We start from the raw sequence: 21,290 nt of genomic DNA on the forward strand, positions 1-21,290 counted from the left end.
CAAGGGAAAAAACAAAACAAGACAGCCAAACAAACAAAACAAATTGAGCTCATAAAAAATGTAAAATTAAATATCTCTTTTAAAAAACTGTACGATTTAAATGTCTTCATATATTTGGATTAAAGAAATTATATCCAACTTTTTACCCTCTCTGGCTCATTTGACCAGGGCATATTGATAATACACAAGCAAAATAAAGACATTCTGCACTCTATTATTAAAAAATAAGATAGAACTATGTTTCCCTAAGTATAATGCAATTAACAGGTACGGTATTATCAGAAAGAAGCATCCCATGATCAGAAGTTTGGGAAACAGATTCTTTTGCTACAGGACTAATAGATGTAGTGGATTTCCAAAAGGCAGCTGGAGAACGTGTGCTTCCCATATTATTTCAACATAATACCTGTGGTAGGACTGCGGTCCCCTAGAACACACTTTTGGAAACACTGGACTAGACCATAAAGAATTAGAGGTATTCAAACCCATTGCAAGCTTTCCATTTCATGGCCTGGAGTCTCATATAGTGATAAATCACTTACCAGTTTCATTACCTCACTCATTCCTAATACTTCTTTTAAACCAGACCTACCTCATGTAAACTAAAAATATTCTTTACAGAATCATTACAAAAGTATTTCATAGCATAAATAAAAACAATGCACTGCATATTCGAATCTTAGTACCTAGAGATATCACTGGACATTTTGCTGCATTTTCCCCAGCAAAATTTGTATCTTTGCACAACACATACACATTCACACACAACAAAACTGGAATTATACTGTATTTTTGGCCAGCAGTCATCTAACCGGATGCATAAGAGCACGTATTTCTAAATCTTACAGGGCTGCATATACTGCAACACATCCTAGGAGCATTTCAATCTGCTAGGAAGTTACCATGAAGCATCCGCCCTGTGCCAAGAACTTTGGTGGTCAATAAATAAATATAAAACATGATTGCATCCTGCTCTTCAGGAACTTACAGTCTATCTGGGAGTGATAAAACAGATCTATGAAAGAATTACAGAACAATTACAAATGGAGAAATTTTGACTGTAAGGCAAACTCTGAAGAGGGCGACACTAGTGTGGCTGTGATCCCAGAAAGATCAGAGGAGGCAGAAGCTTGGCTTGGGTCTTGCAGGATAGAAAGGATGAAGAACAAGAGAAGCAAAGATCAGGATCAGGACCTGGTCTGCCCCAAGAGTGGTGAGGAAGATGGTGAGCTCTGAAATCCCCCACTGCCTTGCGCCACTGCAATGCCCAATCTTGCCCTGGCAGAAGAAGTTGCCAGGCTAGCAGAAGAGACTTTTGCAAATTCAGATTTTGGAATTTACTTTTTCTAGGAAGTAAACATACATTATACATGCCCCAGTGTCCATAACAAACAGATAAAATTAAAGAATAAAGATAGAATGACACAATGAATTTGGTTAGCAGACGTGTTTATTCTCCCGTATTTGAAAGGTAGCAAACACATCCCATCCCATGCTACCATTCTTAAGGTTATTTTCAGCAGCTGTCCAACTGATGCTAGATTTCAGAAAGGAAGAATGACACCGAGGGGGCCAGTTTCCCCTTTCAAAATCCTCTTGTATACTCCAATGCAAGAAATTCTGGTTTATTTTCTCTCCCCTCCTAAATTACAAGTGACTCCTCTGTACCAGTGACTTCTCGGTCACAGCAACACAAGTAACCAAGTGTTTCTGGTCACTCCTTATCACCCCTGAAAGAGGCACTGCAGAGTGTCTCAAAGTCATCAGGGCTGAATGAGCCTCATGCTGCATCCTGTCTCAGCTCCTGTGACCATGATGACACAACTAAAATACTCTTCAGGTCACCCTTACTCGCCAACACCCCCTTCCCACTAACAAGCCCTCTATGTATGATCTTGAATTGGCCATCCTAACCTTGCATTTGAGCCAAGGGTTCTGGGCTCAGTGCAAAGGAGATGATGTACTTTGACCCCATGGTTGTACTGACAGATGTGGTCATTGTGGCATCATGCATCTCCCTTTGGCTGTGTTGTCTCTACACGTCCTGTTCACACCACTTGATTCACTCGAAGCAGCTGAGGGACAGGTGGGCGTTTCCCAATTACTGTCACTGGAGCTGCTTCCACTGAGCATTTTGGAGAAAGGCATGTGTGTGTGTAGGAAGAGTGTTCTCTTACACACAACGCATACTCCACGGCATGCTAAGATATAACCATACCTGTGTGTAAACTTCCATCCTGAGCTGTGTTCATCCATGCTAAGTTGCTTCAGTTGTGTCTGACTCTTTGTGATGCTACGAACTGTAGCCTTTCAGGCTCCTCTGTCCATGGGATTCTCTAGGTAAGAATCCTGGAGCGGGTTGCCATGCCCTCCTCCAGGGGTCTCCCCAACCCAGGGGTCGAACCCATGTCTCTCCAGTCTCCTGCATTGATAGGTAGGTTCTTTACCACTAACATCACCTGGGAAAGCCAATAATTATTACAATATTATATATTATAATCAATTAACAGAGTGGGTTGCCAGTCCCTTCTCCTGGGCATCTTCTCGACCCAGGGATTGAACCCAGGTCTCCTGCACTGCAGGTGGACTCTTTACTGTTTGAGCCAGTGTTCAGTGTCATGCAATTTGCTGGAACCAGACATTAGTCCTACCTGCAAAATCACATCTGATACTTCTCTCTTACAAGGGATCTAGAAAAATTTGTACTCTTCAGTCAAGCAGTAACTAGAGGCTGTGTCCCTACCTAGCAGGAGGAAACTCTTGGAGGTCTGGTTTAGTGGCTAACTCATTCTGGGACCCAGGCAAGTCCTCTGTCCCATGAGGTGTCCATTGTTTTTTTGCTGAGAAAATTATGAATTGAGGGCCTTTTAGGTTTAGTTAGTGAAAGTCATTTCTCCAACAAGAAAGCAAGAATAATTGGAAAATCACTCACTTCTAATTCAAATCCCCACAAACTGGCTCTTCCAAGCCTCTGAGAGAACACAAATGCTGACTTCTCTAGTGGTCCAGTGGTTAAGACCCCACCTTCCAATGCAGGGGATGTGGGTTCAGTCCCTGGTCAAGGAACTAAGATCCCACTGGCCTTCTGCTTGACAACTACTGAGCCCGCGGGCTCTAGAGTTCGTGTTCTACAACTAGAGAAATGTCCACATGCTGTAACAAAGACCAGGCACAGCCAAAAAAGAGAAAGACAGAACACAAATATTTCTTTTTTGAGGTCCCCTAGAAAAAGCAGCGGAGAAGGCAATGGCACCCCACTCCAGTACTCTTGCCTGGGAAATCCCATGGACGGAGGAGCCTGGTAGGCTGCGGTCCATGGGGTCGCTAAGAGTTGGACATGACTGAGTGACTTCACTTTGACTTTTCACTTTCATGCATTGGAAAAGGAAATGGCAACCCACTCCAGTGTTCTTGCCTGGAGAATCCCAGGGACCGCGGAGCCTGGTGGGCTGCCGTCTATGGGGTCGCACAGAGTCGGACACAACTGAAGCGACTTAGCAGCAGCAGCAGCAGCAGAAAAAGCAGACCCTTGTTGACTCTTTCTCTGAAGAAGTAGGCAGGAAGTTCTGCACTTACAAAGTGCAAGAGTCACTGTCTTAAGGAGAAGGGACTCAGAGCTGGACTCAAGGATAATCCACGGGCTGGCCTGGTCCCAGGCTCCTGGAAGTGGAGGGGTTATCATCCTGAAGAGAACAGGAGAAGAGACTGCCCCATGACACCTCCATCAGTAAGACCTACACGGTTAATTTTTCAAAGTTTTTTTTGAGGGCTAATTTTCCTAACTGCAAAATTCACTTGTTTCAGAAGTGCAATTCACAATTCTTAGTAAATCTACAGAATCGTGAATCTATCACCCCATCCAGTCTTAGAACACTTCCATGATCTCAAAATGGGTCCTCATGAGTGCTCTGAAGTCCCTCCCCAGCCCCCTGCCCCCATCCCAGGCAACCACAAATCTTCTATCACTACAGATTTGCCTACTCTGGTTTTTTCATAGAAATTTGTCGACTTTTGCATCTGACTTTTTACTCAGCATAATGTATTTGAGGTTCCTCCATGGCACTCACGGCATGCGTCAGGAGTTCATTCTTTTTATAACTGGATAGTAGGGCAAATGGCTAGTCTAAATTTTGCTTATCCAGTTAACAGTTGATGGACAAGGGTACAGTTTCTCGTTCTTTGGCTACTGTGAATAATGCTGCTATGAACACTCATATATACACTAAGTCCCCTACACATGAACCCGCAAGTTGTAAACTTTCAAAGATGTGAATGTGCATTCCATCAGTGCCAGGAGTGAGAGACATTGCAGCTTGCCCTCTGTCTCCTATTGCTGATGATCTTTCAGCTCTACCATCTCCCATCTCCACTCCCTCCTCCAGGCAGTACCTCTTCTTGCCTGTTCACTTGATGCCAGACCCTGTATGCCAGCTGTCATACTGTACTACTGTGCTTTTCAGGGTACTGCACTGGAAAGTTAAAATGTTTTATTTTTTGTTTGTTTTTATGTATTGTGTGAAAAGTATTATAAGCCTATTACAGTACAGTACAACATAGCAGATTGTGTTAGTTGGGTACCTGGGCTTACTTTGTTGGACTTAGGCAGAAATCAGACTTAAGAATGCACTCTCAGAACAGAACTTGTTTGTATGTTGGGGACTTACTTTAAGTCTTTGTACAGATATGTTTTTGTTTCTCTTAGATGGACTAAAGTTTTAGCCAATTTATTGAAATGTACAGTGAGGCATTGGAGAAGGCAATGGCACTCCACTCCAGTACTCTTGCCTGGAAAGTCCCATGGATGGAGGAGCCTGGTAAGCTGCAGTCCACGGGGTTGCTAGGAGTCGGACACGACTGAGCGACTTCACTTTCACTTTTCACTTTCATGCATTGGAGAAGGAAATGGCAACCCACTCCAGTGTTCTTGCCTGGAGAATCGCACAGAGTCAGACACAACTGAAGCGACTTACTGCTAGCTAGCTGTGCGGCATAAGGCAGACACACACTCTTTCCTAGGGGAGCTTGTCCATCCAAGTGTTGGGGTTTACGGTATCCATGTTGTAGATGGGTCAATGTCTCCAAATTGACCCACATAAGACACAATTGATGGCTGCTCTGGGAACAGAGCCCCCACCCTTTTCTTTTTCTGGATTGCCCAGGGAAGAGGGCTTGATGAGCGATTTCCCCATTTGCTGATCACTGACGCATATATCCTTTCAGGGCCTGGTCACCCAATGAAACAGCTTTTATAAAATCAGGAGCTTGGAAGAAAGCTTTTGTTTATGGCCACTTGCAAGTGTAATTCATCTCCCCAAAATGCAGTTTCGGTTTTGTTTACCTCATCTGCTCATTAAATACTTGCTCAGTGAATTTACGTGTGACTGTTTCATTTAAGACATGGTTTCGCGGGAAGGGAAGAAAAGGCTGCCATATGTGTAAGGCCACCCCGGGCCCTGGGTGTCCCCAAAGCAATCCTGATGTCACATATCCTGATGGATGATGCCCACCTGCACTTGTCAAACTTCTGTTTGTATTCCTGGCCTTTAGGTCAGAAAATATTCCCATTATTCATGCATGATGAAGGCTCAGTCACACTTGTGTCTGGCAATGGGCCCCGGGAAAGATGGACTCCACAGATAATTAAAGCTGACCCTGAGTAAGGGAGAAGAAGAGGGCACGGGGAAGCAAAGGGCAAGTGACAAGTTTTGTTGTTTTTTTTTTTTAATTTTTTTTAGACTGCATGGTCCTGCCATTGCACTGCTTGTAGGATCTTAGTTCCCCAACCAGGGAATTGAACCAAGGCCCTTGGCAGTGAAAACATGAAGTCCTAACCACTGGACCCCCAGGGAATTCCCCAAGTGACAGTTAAACATACAGCGTATATGCTCTCTGCCAGGAGATTACACAGCTTTTTTCAAAACTTGCCTTAATGTTGGCAAAATATGACTGTTCTTCTTTTGTGGGACAGCTGAGGGTCTCACAGTTAGTCTCTCAAGGTCACAGAGTAGTGAGGGGCTGAATGCAGTTCCAAGCATCCATCTGACCCCAAAGCATCCAGAGGAATGTACAGCATCCTTATTCTTCCCTTTGGAAGTGATTGGTGCTGACCACCCTGGTCACATCTGCCGATCACTAAAGAGGGGCTTTAAGTTTTCAAAAGGACAGACTCTCTTTTTACATTTGGAGCATCCTGAGTGTGTATGGAACTCTGGGTTGGGGTTCACCAACAAGAAATGAAGACTTTTGTGAGCTGAATGGCTATGTCCTCCTTCAATTTATACATTAAGACTGTAACCTCCAACGGCTGCATTTGCAGTTGAAGCCTCTAAGGTCATAGGGTGGGGCCCTGATCTGATAGGGTTGGTGGCCTTATGGGAAGAGAGACAGCAGGGAGCTCTTTCTGTGGACATAGAGAGGAGCTGCATGAGGACACAGCAAAGAAGTGGCTGTCTATAAGCCAGGAAGAGCACCTCCACCAGAAGCCAACTTTGCATACAACTTGATCTTGGTGATTGCAGCCATGAAATTAAAAGACGCTTACTCCTTGGAAGGAAAGTTATCACCAACCTAGACAGCATAAAAGCAGAGACATTATTTTGTCAACAAAGGTCCATCTAGTCAAGGCTATGGTTTTTTCAGTGGTCATGTATGGATGTGAGAGTTGGACTATAAAGAAAGCTGAGTGCCGAAGAATTGATGCTTTTGAACTGTGGTGTTGGAGAAGACTCTTGAGAGTCCCTTGGACTGCAAGGAGATCCAACCAGTCCATCCTAAAGGAGATCAGTCCTGGGTGTTCATTGGAAGGACTGATGTTGAAGATGAAACTCCAATATTTTGGCACCTGGTGCGAAGAGGTGACTCATTAGAAAAGACCCTGTTGCTGGGAAATACTGAGGGCAGGAGGAGAAGGGGACGATGGAGGATGAGATGGTTGGATGGTATGACCGACTCAATGGACATGGGTTTGGGTAGACTCCAGGAGTTGGTGATAGACAGGGAGGCCTGGTGTGCTGTGGTCCATGGGGTTGCAAAGAGTCGGACACGACTGAGCGACTGAACTAAAACTGAAACTGATCTTGGACTTCCAGCCTGCAGAACAGTGAGAAAATAGTCTATTAAGTCATCCAGGCGGTGGTACTTTGTCATGGCAGCCTGAGCAGACTGGCCTGAGGGTGTTACAGCGGGGAGTGCACTGTGTTTGTGAAGGTGTGAGGCACAGACCGAGAGCTGTCACTGTGCAGGAAGTGGTGACAAGCTGTGGATGAGTATTTATTGTGATAACCTCTTAGAAGAAATGCCACCATATCGTAACCAAGAGAAGACTGAAGAGGCATGTGATATGGCATGCTAGACAGCATCCTAGAACAGAAAAAGATGGTGGGTAAGAACCAAAGACGGAGAAGGCAATGGCACCCCACTCCAGTACTCTTGCCTGGAAAATCCCATAGATGGAGGAGCCTGGAAGGCTGCAGTCCATGGGGTCGCTGAGGGTCGGACACGACTGAGCGGCTTCACTTTCACTTTTCACTTTCATGCATTGGAGAAGGAAATGGCAACCCACTCCAGTGTTCTTGCCTGGAGAATCCCTGGGACGGGGAAGCCTGGTGGGCTGCCGTCTATGGGGTCACACAGAGTCGGACACGACTGAAGTGACTTAGCAATTAGCAAAGAACCAAAGAAATATGAATAAATATGAATTTTTGTTGGCTCATTAATTGTGATAAATGTACCATACTAATAGAAGATGTTAACAATAGAAGAAATTGGATGTGAAGTATTTAAGAACTCTGTACTATCTCTGCAACTTTTCTGTAAATCTAAACTATTCTAAAATAGGGCATCTCTGGTGGCTCAGTGGTAAAAAATCCATCTGCAATGCAGGAGACATGTGTCTGATCCCTGGGTTGGGAAGGTCTCCTGGAGAAGGAAATGGCAACCCACTCCAGTGTTCTTGCCTGAAAAATCCCTGGAGAGAGGAGCCGGGCAGGCTATAGTCCATAGGGTCACAAAAGAGTCAGACATGACTTAGCAACTAAACAACAACAACTCTAAAATACAAGATTTATTTAAAAAAATAAAAGAAAAAAATAACTGCCATGAATGACTACATTAGAAATACCAGGTACTTCCCTGAATTGCTTAAGCATTTGCTGTAATTTGGAGAAGGCAATAGTACCCCACTCCAGTACTTTTGCCTGGAAAATCCCATGGGCGGAGGAGCCTGGTAGGCTGAAGTCCATGGGGTCGCTAAGGGTTGGACACGACTGAGCGACTTCACTTTCACGCATTGGAGAAGGAAATGGCAGCCCACTCCAGTGTTCTTGCCTGGAGAATCCCAGGGATGGGGGAGCCTGGTGGGCTGCTGTCTAAGGGGTTGCAGAGTCGGACACGACTGAAGCGACTTAGTTGCTGTAATTCCTGGAGATTAACATGCAGAGATAGATGACAACATGGCAGTTGCAAAGTTGTTTTTAAAAAACAAAATTATTTCCCTGGTGTGGATACAGAACTGGGAGGTGAAGGAAGGCTGCTTTTTAAAAGGGGGTGGAGCCGCTTGGCAGAAGGAACTTCACTGGAAGTTCTACCTGGCTGCAGCGCTAGTCTGAATCAGCCCCAAATCTGGCCTGCTCCCCAGCCATCATCACCACCTCCAAAAACAGACACTAGTACTGGCCTTTCCGCCCCACTCCTCACATTCTTAGAGGTCCCCAAGTAACTCCCAATATCCAAACCACACTGCCTCTTGCAGTGGGTTTAAAACAATTCTGGAATGTTCACAGCTCAAAGCAAACATGACTTCTGAGAAGGTGAGTGGATATGGGTAAGCTTGAGATAATGCCCTTAGCGCCTTGGGGGAGGGAAGAGGCCACCTTGGGAGGGGAGCAAGGGCCTGTTTGGATCTGTGGTCTGAAGACACCTGGGCTGGAAGGGATCAGTTTTAATCCCCGCACCTGCCAGTCGTGGCCTGTTAGCCTCCAGGGTTCCACCGCCTGCCCAGGCACATCATACCTCTGTTCACAGCAGGCACTCACCCCAGAAAGATCGGGGGATATTCCTGCACTGCTGGGACCTGCACACAAACACCAACTTATGTACACACTCCTCTTCTCTCAAGTCTGTGTGGTGGGAGTCAGGCTGTTGTGCCTCACAGGGAGACGGGGGTTATAGGAAGGCAAACTGTGTGCAGCACAGCCCCCCAGGAAAGAAGGGGTACATGGAGTCACCCCCTCCGAAGGGGAGCAGGGAAACAGGGTGATATTTTAACTGGTGGCCTAGGTGGTTACACAACTCATCTTGATGCACAAAACACTGTCTTCTAGAACATCTGGTTCTCAGCAGAGTCATAAAACATCCATCTCTAAGGCAGGACTGAGGGTGCTTGTTCAAGGACCCATGTGCGGTCAGCTTAAGGTATCAAAAGTCCTCCCTGGCTTCGCTCCACCCTCTGCCTGGGCTGAGGGTGATGGCTGAGCGCGTCCCAGGCAGAGAGGCTTTGATGCGGAAACATCCAGGCCAGGTCCAGGCAAAGCTGGAAATTTGCACACTCCTCTTTGGGGTCTTTCTAGACCTCTTTCTGTACCCCCATCATGGGGGGTTATTGTCTGGAGTCCATTGCTTTCCTGCTGCTGAAGATTCATAGAATCTAAGTACTCATTTAACTTTTCTTCCTCTTCCTGCCCAGATGCCAAATCCCACCCTGAAAACACACACACACACACACACACACACACATGTACGCACATATACATAAATACAAGCATGCACAAACACACAAGAACACACACATACATACAAGCACACATATACACACACATGCACGCACACACACAAGGGGCTTCCCAGATGGTGCAGTTGTAAAGAATCCACACGCCAGTTCAGGAGGCACAAGTGACTCGGGTTCGATCCCTGGGTCAGAAAGATCCCCTGGAGGAGGAAATGACAACCCACACTAGTGTTTTTGCCTGGAGAATCCCATGACAGAGGAGCCTGGCGGGCTACAGTCCATGAGGTCACAAAACAGTCAGACAGGACTGAGCATGCCTGCACTACTTCCTCTATGAAGACACATGCACACACACACACACAAACACACACACACACAGGTCAAATTTCTGACTTGCCCTGGGTCTTGTTCCCTCAGTCTCTATCAGCTCTCTGATAGTAAAGAGATTTCATTAGATAAACCAGTCCCTGCTAATAAGTAAGCTACTTACTAGACTCATAGACTCTTTATGCTGAAACAGCCATGGAAGCTCTACTTTAATCCCCTTTCTTTTCAGAAAAGAGAAGCCCAGCTTCCAGGAGGTGAGAATTAGTTAGTAGGGAAGCAGGACATGAAATGCCAGCATCCTGTGCCCACAGGGCATTCTTCCTCCACACTCCCCTTCAGTGACACGGTGTCTTAACCAGTGAGAATGGATCACTTGCCAAAAAGGCTTTTAAGAGTTATATCTCTCCTGGGCTCTCCCACACAGCTCCTCCGAACCCTTTCTCACCTCTGCGAGCCTTCATCTCCATCCATCATTTCTGGCAGATGGTGCCACTTCGTACATTACAGAGAAGACCCAAGTCATCAGCTCACGTCCTCGGCTTCCCTCCCCAGCAGCCGACATTTCTGAGGTCTTTGATCTCATCTCTTCCTTACCAGGCTAACCATCCCTTCTCTGGCCTGGTCTGTCCTCCCAAGCCCCTCTGCCTCCGGTCTCTGCTGCCTCAATCACACTCTCCTGGGGCAACTCCAGACCTGCCCCGGCACTAGACTCCTTCCTCCAATTTACAGAAACATCAGCTCTCCCTAGGGCTTCCCAGGTAACTCAGTGATAACAAATCTGCTTGCCAACCAGAAGATGCAGGTTCGATCCCTGGCCTGGGAAGATGCCCTGCAGAAAGGAATGGCTACCCAGTCCAGTATTCTTGCCTCGAGAATTTCATGGACAATGGAGCCTGACAGGTTATTGTCAGTCCATGGCATTGCAAAGAGTCGAACACAAGTGAATGACTAACACTTTGACCAGATCTCCCCAAATCTCTCCCCTTCCCCTTAAAGAGAACCTAACTCCCCTCACCTCTCCTACTGACCAATACCTTTACTGGCCTCTGCTTTTCTTCTCCTTTGCCAAACATTCACCCCTTGCAATCTGGTCTGTGGAGCAGCAAAATTGTTTCTATAAAACTATGTCGTGGGGTCCAGAGGTTAGGACCCTGTTCTCACTGTCAAGGGCGAGGGTTTTAGTTCCATAAACTGAACAGTGAGGTCAAAACACAAAACAAAACCTGCTTCCTTTGGCCCTGTCTGATACTGCAGCACAATTTCTCATTCTTGGTTTTCTTCCTGGGATTTCCATGACGCCCTTTGATCTGGGTTCTGCCTCTTCCATCTTCCCAATGTCTGTGGCCAGCAGGCTTCTGGGCCAGCCCGTTCATCCCCACAGTGCCATCTCCAACCTGATTTGTCACTCGGCCTTCACCACCTCTTTCTCCCAGGTTCTCGCCTCCTACACGCAAACACCTGCACTCAAAGGCACTGCCAAGGCCCCACTCTCATCTTGTCTAAATGTGACGCGTCCCCTGTCTCCCCAGCTGTGACTGACAATGACATCTTAATCTTCATTTATTTTTATTTAACTTTTTTAGGGGGAGCCATGTCACTCAACTTGCAGGATTGTAGTTCCCTGACCAGGGATCAAACCTGTGCCTCTGAAGTGGAAGTGCAGGGTCCTAACCACTGGACTGCCGGGGAATTTAAAGCATCTTCATCTTTAGAGTCCTCTTGGATGACTCCCTTTCTGCCCTCCAACTTCAACTCTGTCTGTGATATACTTGACTGTTTTTGATTCTACTCTAATTCCTTTATAAATATTTATTGTGATTGGTGAAATCACCTTCATGGTTCATTCTGAACATCAGAGCCATGTATCCCAGACTCAGACAGTGTCTCCCTTCTCTTCTTCCACACCTCCCGCTTCCTACTAGTTTCAGTCTACTCTCCAGGCCCAGAATTCGAGAGGCCCTCCAAGTTTGCCTGTGGCCAGCCTTGACCTTGGACCTTCTTCCCCTGACTTCTTCAAATAATGTAAGCTCTGTCCCCACCAGACTCCCACAGGTCTCTGCCAAATGCTACCCTCTCCTAACTCTGCATCTTGGTCTGCAGGGCTACCCTGCCTGGAAGCCCATGTTCTTACCTTTCCCCTAAGACACCAGGGTTTCATTAGTGGCTCATATGGTAAAGAATCTGCCTGCAATGCAGGAGACCTGGGTTTGATCCCTGGGTTGGGAAGATCCCCTGTAGGAGGGAATGGCAACCCACTCTAGTATTATTAGGCTTCCCTGGTGGCTTAGACAGTAAAGAATCTGCCTGTAATGCAGGAGACCTGGGTTCAGACCCTGGGTTGGGAAGATTCCCTGGAGGAGGGGCATAGCAACCCACTCCAGTATTCTTGCCTGGAGAATCCCCATGGACAGAGGAGCCTGGGGCTACAGTCCATGGGGGTCGCAAAGAGTTGGACCTAACTGAGCAACCAAGCATAGCACACGATGACACCAGAGGGCAGAGGTGTGGCCTCTACCGTGATGCTGCGATCATGCTCCCAGAAGACCAGTTTGAAAGGAAACACAATCATCACCTGGAGTTCAGTGATGAGAAGGGTTCTGAGACCACATCAGGCTCAGCAGGAAATAGTGTCCTGTTAGATCATGTCATTTTGACAAAGCAAGGGTAAGAGTGACAAGAATGGCTATCCGTGTCCCAGCCGAAAGTGAGCTCCAGGGATTTCCCTGGCAGTCCAGTGGTTAAGACTCTCTGCTTCCAATGTAGAGGGCCCAGGCTCCATCCCCAGTGGAGGAACCAAGATCCCACATGCAGTGGGCCCGACCAAAAAAAAAAATTACCTTCCAACATGCAATATTTCTTTGCGACATTTCTCACTTGTTTGGGTCAAGAATTATAACTGGCTCCTCTTAGCATCTCCAGTAATATCTGGTTCCTTCTCTTGCACATATTAGGTAACACACTGGATCAATACCGGAGTGATTTTTGTCCTTGAGGTTTTAGGCCTAGAGTGATGCAACCTAGGAGACATTTTGGGCATGGGAATCCTTTGGCAGTATACTTCTCAAGACAAGAGGTTTCTAAGGTTGACCCTCAGGGCTGCACGTCCCCGAATAACAGTCTTATTCCTTTAATAAAAACAAAGGAGGTGGCTTCCCTGGTGGCTCAGTGATAAAAAATCAGCTTGCCAATGCGGGAGACACGGGTTCGATCCCTGATCTGGGAAGATCACACACGCCATGGAGTAACAAGGCCCGTGCGCCACAACTATTAAGCCTGGGCTCCAGAGCCCAAGAGACATAACCACTGAAGCCACATGCCCTAAAGCCCAGGCTCCACAACCAGAAAAGTCACCGCAAAGAGAAGCCCGCGTATCGCAACTAGGAAAAAACCTTAGAATCAACAAAGACTCAGCACAGCCAAAAAGTAAAATAAATGAAACCATCTTTTAAAAACCAAAAAACAGAGGGACTTCCCTTGTGGTCTAGAGGTTAAGAATCCACCTTCCAATGCACGAGACATGGGTTCGATCCCTGGTTGGAAAACTAGGATCCCACATGCCTCAGGGCAACACACCACAGCAAGAAGCCCCGGTCTGCAAGAAACACCTAACACAGTCATAAATGAATAAACAAAGGAGCCAGCTCGAGGCTGGGGGAGGCTGAGACAGGCTGAGCGCCCTGACGCAGAGGCAGTAGTAATAGCAACAGCAGTGGGCCCTGGGAGCCACCGCAGTGGTCCAGACCTCCTAGTCACACTGTGACGGGAGGAGATAGGTACTGAGCACTTACAAAGCGCTAGGCAAATATGCCTGTGTAGCCCAGCACCCTTGCTTCTTCCTTTTTTTCTAATAGAATTTTATCTAAAATTGTTTATTGGCCATGCTGCAGCTTACAAGATCTCAGTTCCCTGACCAGGGATTGAATCCAGGCCTTCTGCAGTGGAAGCACGAATTCTTAACCACTGGACTACCAGGGAATTGACAGTACCCTTGATTTCTCATTGCACAGCTTCTATGAGTGAATCCCGGATGCCTCAGTTTCCTTGTCTGTAAAGTGCAGTAATAATGCTTCCTTCCTTTAGAAGGCAAAGAGATTATGTAGCCATCTCCCCAAGCAAAGTACCTGCAACCTATCATAACACTCATTAGCAGGAAACTATTACTCTCATTATTACTGGAGACAGATCATCACCCTCATTTCCATTCGAAAGAACTGATTCCCAGAGAGCTTTAATCATCAAGCCAAAGTCATTTGCTTCAGCAGGAAAGGTGGGCCCCAAATCCAGTCCACAGGCCATGGCGGCCTCCTGGGGGAGTTCATTGTCCTGTTCTCAGCCATTAATTCCTACTGAATGCAATTTTATTGAACATGAGTTAGTTGGTTGTGAATACAGATGATCCAAGTAAAGATGTGTTACTGATCAATATCCAGTGTCTGGGTCCAGGGGGAACGCCAGGAAAGGAAGATGAAAAAAAACAAGGTGTGCCGTCAGACAGGAGAGATGCCGTCAACCTGGCTGAAGTCCCTTTTCAAGACGCAACTCCTCCCAGAGCCCAGGCGCAGTCCCCTTCTCACGCTTTCTGGCAGGACCTGTGCACTTACCCTTCCCTCTGCCTGAACCAGCCTCCCCTCCCTCCCTGCCTGACAGGTATTCTCACTTCAATTGCAAGGACTCTACCTCAGAAGGCTTCCTCCACAGAAAAATCTCCCCCTTAAGGAAGGCCTCCTCCTCCTCCTCAGGCAGACCTCCTCCTCCTCATCCTCTTTCCCAGGAAGGCTTCCTCCTCCCCCTCCCCCTCCTCAGGAAGGCCTCTTCCCCCTCCTCAGAAAGGCCTCCCTCTCCTTCTTTTCTTCCTCCTCAGGAAGGCCTCCACCTCCTCCCCCTCCTCCTCCTCCCCAGGAAGGCCTCCTCCCCCTCCTCCACCCCATTCTCCTCAGGAAGGCCTCCTCCCCATCCTTAGCAAGGCCTCCTCCTCCTCCCCCTCCTCCTCCCCCTTCTCCTCCTCAGGAAGGCCTCCTCTTCCTCCTCAGGAAGGCCTCCCCCCTCTCCTCCTCCCCCCTCCTCCTCCCCCTTCTCCTCCTCAGGAAGGCCTCCTCTTCCTCCTCAGGAAGGCCTCCCCCTTCTCCTCCTCCTCCCCCTCCTCCTCCCCCTTCTCCTCCTCAGGAAGGCCTCCTCTTCCTCCTCAGGAAGGCCTCCCCCTTCTCCTCCTCCTCCCCCTTCTCCTCCTCAGGAAAGCCTCCCCCTTCTCCTCCTCCTCCTCAGGAAGGCCTCTTCCTCCTCCTCAGGAATCCTTCCCCTCCCCCTCCTCAGATTATCCAGTTATCAGTGTCCCTGCAATTCTCTGTCCTCAGTTCTGAACCAGAATTTACCACCTCCTTCAAAGAATGAAGTTTCATTGCTCCTATTTGCACTTCCAGGGACACCGAGCAGGATCAGAGGAGGTATTTGTTGAGTAAATGAAGTCATCTTGTCCACCATCCTGTGCTTGAGTTCCACCAAGAGTTGTATTTTCTATTTTGGTTTTATATGTACCACATGCTGGGGCTTTCTTGCCTCCCCTTAGAAGACATACCACACAAGCTAATAAATATTCTTTGCTAACTGCCTTCCATCACTGGAGCCTGTCTGCCATCCACACAGAGACAGCCACAGTAGGGGGACCACCTTATCCTGTGCATCCAAGGCAAAACAAAATGATTCAACACTTCCAAAACTAGCACACAAGATGCAAATGGTTTCAAAAAATAGACCCCAAGCCAAATTGAACACAAATACCAAGGGAAGAGAAGCAGACAGACAGAAAGAGCTACATGAGAGTCTAGGTATACCCAGGGCAGGTTTAATTAGCTCTGCCCTGCAGACTTTCTCTGACACACACACAGGTATCCCATACAAAAAGGCAACTGGAGGTCTTCTAGTATCACTGGAACTCTGCAGATGCTTTCGGATACTTCCAAAAACATCCAGATACCCCACACATGTACTCTTTTTGAGAGCAGCAACAAGGTTCACCAAAGGTGTGAGACAGTCTGTGACTGGAGGATTGCCAGACATTTATTAAGCACCTACTGTGTGCCAGGCATGTGCCAGCCAGGTACTGTCACCTACCTACCTACCTACCTACTGACCTGAATGCATTCATTTCCCAAAGTCCCCTGAGGTAGATTGTTAGTTCTGTTCCACAATCGAGGAAACTGAGGCTCAGTGTTTATGATTTATACACTGCAAGGGGGGAGCCTAATCCCCTGAGCTGCCCAATTCTTAGTTTAATATACTTCCCATTAGCCACAGACATGTATGTGCAAATGTTAATTAAGAAAGCAAACCTGGGCTCTGCTAGGCGATCCATGTGAAGAGTAGACTCAAGGCTCACCTGGAGGCAGCCCTAAGGGACTTGGGGGAGGGAATCCCCGTTTTCACTCCTTGGAGGCCAACCCTAGGCCTGGCTGGAGGGGGGCCTGGGCCTGGCAAGTCACCCTTGCCCTCTGCAGTACCTCTGAGGTCACACTGCCCAGCTCTGGAGGCCTTGCCATTCATGCCCAGCCTGGTTCTGTGTGCCCCCTGGGAGGTGTCCTGCCCAAGGTGGGCTGGGGGCTGCCTGGGGGAGGTACCCCATAACTAAAGAGCAGGGCCGACTGATTTGACTTCATCAGTGAAGACAGAGGTACTTCCCATGAAGACCCCACGAACAAGAAGACACTTCCAGCTTCCCCAAGGGACACAAATATCCAACTCTTCCCCTCCCCAACTTACTTATACCTCTGGGCAAGATCCTCAGGAAGACTTGAATATGCAATGGTGAATGGCTACCCACTCCAGTATTCTTGCCTGGAGAATCCTATGGACAGAGGAGTCTGGCGGGCTACAGGCCATTGGGTCTAAAAGAGTAGGACACGATTGCGCGACTAACGCGTTCTCTCCACACCCCCCCCCCCCTCAGAGGTAGCACATGCACTAAATTCAGGTGTGGGTCACTCATACCAAGTCTTTCCTAAAATTGGGATGGGGGAAGGGAGAGACAGCCATGTGCAGGAAAAAACAAACAAACAAAAAATCCCAACAATCTTCTAAAGGTAGGAAAGGAGAAATAGTTAAGTATTAAGAAATATATAGAATATAAGAAATTGTTGAGTTGCAGGTTAGTGCAAAGTGATATTCTGAAAAGCATGGCTTTTGGTTCCAACAGCTGAGATTCCATTCCTGCTTCTCCACCTACCATTGTAGATCTTGGACAAGTGCATCCACCCTTCTGGGCCTCAGAGGCCTCCTCTCTAGTATGGGGGCAATAGTACCAGGATGACTACTGGCAGGTGCCCTGCCAGCCTCCTCTCCCTCTCAGATTCCCTCTCTCCTAGTAACAAACAAGAGCTCGGGAGGGAATACAGGATCCTCAGAAACCATCACATAGACGTCCCAGCTCCAAGCTCCAGTCACAGGGAAATAGCAGAAGCCAGGTTCGCACTGGGATCCTTAGTCTAGAACAAGGGGTCTGCTTTCCTCAACCCACTGACGGTCCCTTCGCAGCCCTCACCTGGCCTAAGGAGACTCAGCCAGTCCACCTTGGCCTCCTGGGAGGAGGAGTTGGGGGCTGAGGCTGTCTCCCTCTGCTTTTCCTCCTTTCCCCATAAAAAGGCAAGGTCCTCTTTACTCCAGCCGAGTGCCCGCTGGGTCTGAGTAAGGTTGCTCTCCGGAGCCGCTATGGGTCTCTGCCTCAAATCCCCTGAGTAGGGGGAAAGAAACGTTTTCCAGGCTGCTGGTGGCTTTTCGCTCACCTGCTGGCCCTGCCACGGAGCGGGGCATCGCTTGGCTTGTGGGCTGGCGAAGGCTCAGAGCGCTGGGCGGGATGTCTCGCCTGCGGCAGCCAGCCTTCTCTGAGCTATGCCTCTGGTCTGCCTGGGGGCGGGATGGGGTGAGGTGGGGTGACGCTCCCAACCCAGGGGACTCCGGACAGGCCTCGAAGGAGCTGAAGTGCGGGACAGGAGGCAGCCGGGTGGGCAGCCCGCGACTCCCTCCCCGCAGCCTCTCGTGGCAGTCGGGCGACCGAGCCGCCACCTCCGGAGGCGCGCGGCGCTGCCCCAGGGGCATAGGTAACAGGGTGCGAGGATCCCCGCTCCAGGCCCCGCCGACCCGGTCCGTTACCTTCCACTTTGGTGAGGGTCAGGACCGGACTGTTGCAGGCGCTGAGCGGGGCCACCCGGGCCGAGTGCTTCTTCATGATGAGCCGTCAGCCTGCAGGAGCGCCGCCGCCGATCGCCTACATCCTGGGGCCGGCTGGAGCGCGCCTCGCGGGCCCGTTGGCCTCCTCCGGGGAGGAGCGCGAGCTGCTGGCCGCCCCGGCCCTGCCTCCCGGGGCCGCCGGCCGGGCTCCCGTCGCCGCGCAGGGCTCACTGCGGCGGCCGCCCCGCGGAGCGCATCGTCGCCGGCCGCTCACCCACTCCGCACCCGCGCGCACAGCCTCCCGCTCCGAGGTTGCCGCAAACTCCAACGTCACGTACAAGTGCACTCCCCGCTCCCACCCCGCGGGCTCACCTGCTCCGCCCCCGCCCCGGGCCGCCCGCCCAGCCCCGCAGCCCGGCTTCCTCCCTCGGAGCTCGGCCCCGAGGGTTGCCTCCGGTCGGGGCGGGGGTCGGCCCGCAGCTCCCCGGCAGCCCCTGTCCTTTGCTGAGACCAGCGCACGGGAGGCGAGGCCCTGAGAACTTAGCCTCAGAGGTTCACAAGTTTAAACTGGGAGCTACTGACTTCGGATGGGGAGTTAGCCTCCTCCCTGCGCAAAATCCTTAAGTATTGGTTTACGAGAGGAGTCAGAAAAAAGCAAAGCTTTCCCAGGCTGGCATTAACTTCTTTGGAAGTCTGGGGGCACGTTATTCTGCCTGATCCCCTGGACAGCTCTTTTTCCTTTTGAGGACGATGCCAAGTCCAGAGAAGCAAGGCTGCCACGAGAAAACAAAGGTTTGGGACTCCTGCCCCTGCCCTGGTGCCCCAGCCCTGAGAGGTCCGACTGCCTGGGAAGCAGGGCAAGCTTCATTTCGGCCCAGATCCTAGGTTTCTGCTGCAGCTTTTGCCTCTGCAAGCCCTGGTCTCACCGCTCCTACTCTGACCCACCTGTAAGCTACTGGCCAATGATGCTTGATTAAAAGCAATGACATACCTCTTGCATCACTGGCTGGGCGATCCCTGAGTGACTACCCGGTCCCCAGGACGTTTATCTCATGATGGTGCATCATCACAGGTGCCCAGCCATCATCCTTGTGGAAAGGATGCACAGGACTTGTGTGGTCCAGGAACTCTAAGGGCTTTAGGGGCATCTCATTCACGCAGGCCCAGCCATCCGTTTTGGTCTGTCTCCACTGGGAATCTGAAGGCTCCGTGCTGATTCCAGGTGGGTTTTGTTGTTACTGTTAAGCCCTTACCTCCCACTCTACTGGTTTCCTGTCACAAAGTGGATGTTCCACTCTATGACGTCATTTTTATCCCCCATAAGGGTAATTCAGTGGCATGGCAGAGATGGCAGAGGTGGAGAGGGGTCTTACAGCAATCCGGTTTCCCTAGCCTGGAACCTACCAGGTATCTCTGCTGACATCCACCTGCATGCTCCCAGATCTCTGGTGGAAGTGGCTCCTACCAGTTGCTTTTGTAGGGTTCCTGTTATTCGCTTGCTCTCTAGAACTCCCGAAAAGAACAGCATGACTGCTGGGTCTCCAAAAAGCCAGGGCTTCCCTGGGTCGCTGCCTCCTTGCTCTAGCAAAGGAAAGGCCCTCTAGTGGTGGCCTTCGCACTGTGCGCCTCTTACTCGGACCTTATCCCCAGGACCCTAGAGATGACACCACAGTAAGTCAATAAACCGTTCCCTTCTTTGTAAAAATTAAGCACAAACAAAAAGCAAACCAAAACCCCAAAAAAACTCATCTATTAAAGAAGACCTTTCAGCATAATATTCCCACGTGTTGTTTCATCAGTCAACTTTTGCCATATACACAATAACTAAATAAAATAAACATCACATCATAACTTACCCATTTTATGAGCACTATGTATCAAGTACTGTGCTAAGTGTTTTACATAAATCACTTCATTTTCTACTCGCAAAAGCTCTGCAAAATTGTTGTTACTTAGTTTTACAAATGGGGAAACTGAGGCTAAGAGAAATGAACTAAATGTTCCAGGTAATATAGAAACCAGCTGAGCAGGGATTTATTTTTCTATTTATTTTTCAATGGAGGAAAATTGCTTTACAATGTTATGTTGGTTTCTGCCATACAACAACTTGAATCAGCCTTTGTATACATATTCTCTCCCTCTTGAGCGTCCCTCCCCTCCCTGCATCCCCCCTCCCCCAAGTCATCATAGAGCATCAGGCTTGGCTCCCCGTGTTAGAGAGCAAATTCTCACCAGCCACCTATTTTACACATGGTACTGTATCTATGTCGATACATTCTCCATTCGTCGCACAATTTCCCCACTGTGTCCACAAATCCGCTCTCTACATCAGTGTCTCCATTTTTTCCCTTGAGCAACTCTGAACAAATCAAAAGCCTACACCTACAACTGCTATGCTATTCTTTTATGTTATAAAATGTAAAATGTAAAAATTCCATGTAACTATTCCAGTTGAGGTAGGAGACACAGTAATCTGTAATCCATTTCCTTTCATTTGACTGTGGTTTTAGGAGAGCTCACCGTGCTCATGCTTGTCTGGACTGCCAAACTCATTTTGCTGCACAGGTCACAACCAAAATGTCCAATAAGTATCTGCCTAGCTGGTTTTTTAATTATCTGTGCATGTGTGCACACGAAGCTGCTTCATTTGTGTCCAACTCTTTGTGATCCTAGGGATGGTAGCCCACCAGGCTCCTCTGTCCATGGGATTCTCCAGGTAAAAATACTGGAGTGGGCCCCATGCCCTTCTCCAGGGGATCCTTCATGACACAGGGATTGAACCACCATCTCTTATGTCTTCTGTACTGGCAAGCAAGCTCTTTACCCCTAGTGCCACCTGGGAAGCCCTTTTAGGTATATATTTTCTATTTATTGCAATCTTAAGTGTAATTCAAATATATAATTCAGTTCAGTCGCTCAGTTGTGTCCAACTCTTTGCGACCCCATGGACTGCAGCACGCCAGGCCTCCCTGTCCAACACCAACTCCTGGAGTTTACCCAAACTCATGTCCATTGAGTCGGTCATGCCATCCAACCATCTCACCCTCTGTCGTCCCCTTCTCCTCCTGCCCTCAATCTTTCC

At 48.8% G+C, this 21,290-nt stretch overlaps 1 protein-coding gene across 2 annotated transcripts in view; it reads right to left on the reverse strand.

The window, feature by feature from the left end:
* Window positions 1–21,290, reverse strand: part of SLC35F3 (solute carrier family 35 member F3) — a 434,234-nt gene that overhangs the window by 127,754 nt on the left and 285,190 nt on the right. The window contains exon 1 of one of the 2 annotated variants that reach the window (XM_070364742.1): window positions 18,191–18,313. The exons of the other annotated variant lie outside the window; for it this stretch is intronic. Within the exon in view, the coding sequence (XP_070220843.1) occupies window positions 18,191–18,266 (76 nt within the window). The 5' untranslated portion in view covers window positions 18,267–18,313. Of the gene's footprint in view, window positions 1–18,190; window positions 18,314–21,290 lie in introns of those variants that run through there. 2 annotated transcript variants of the gene reach the window in all.

The sequence above is a fragment of the Bos mutus genome, chromosome 28, assembly GCF_027580195.1.
Source record: "Bos mutus isolate GX-2022 chromosome 28, NWIPB_WYAK_1.1, whole genome shotgun sequence".
Classification (NCBI taxonomy): Eukaryota; Metazoa; Chordata; class Mammalia; order Artiodactyla; family Bovidae; genus Bos; species Bos mutus.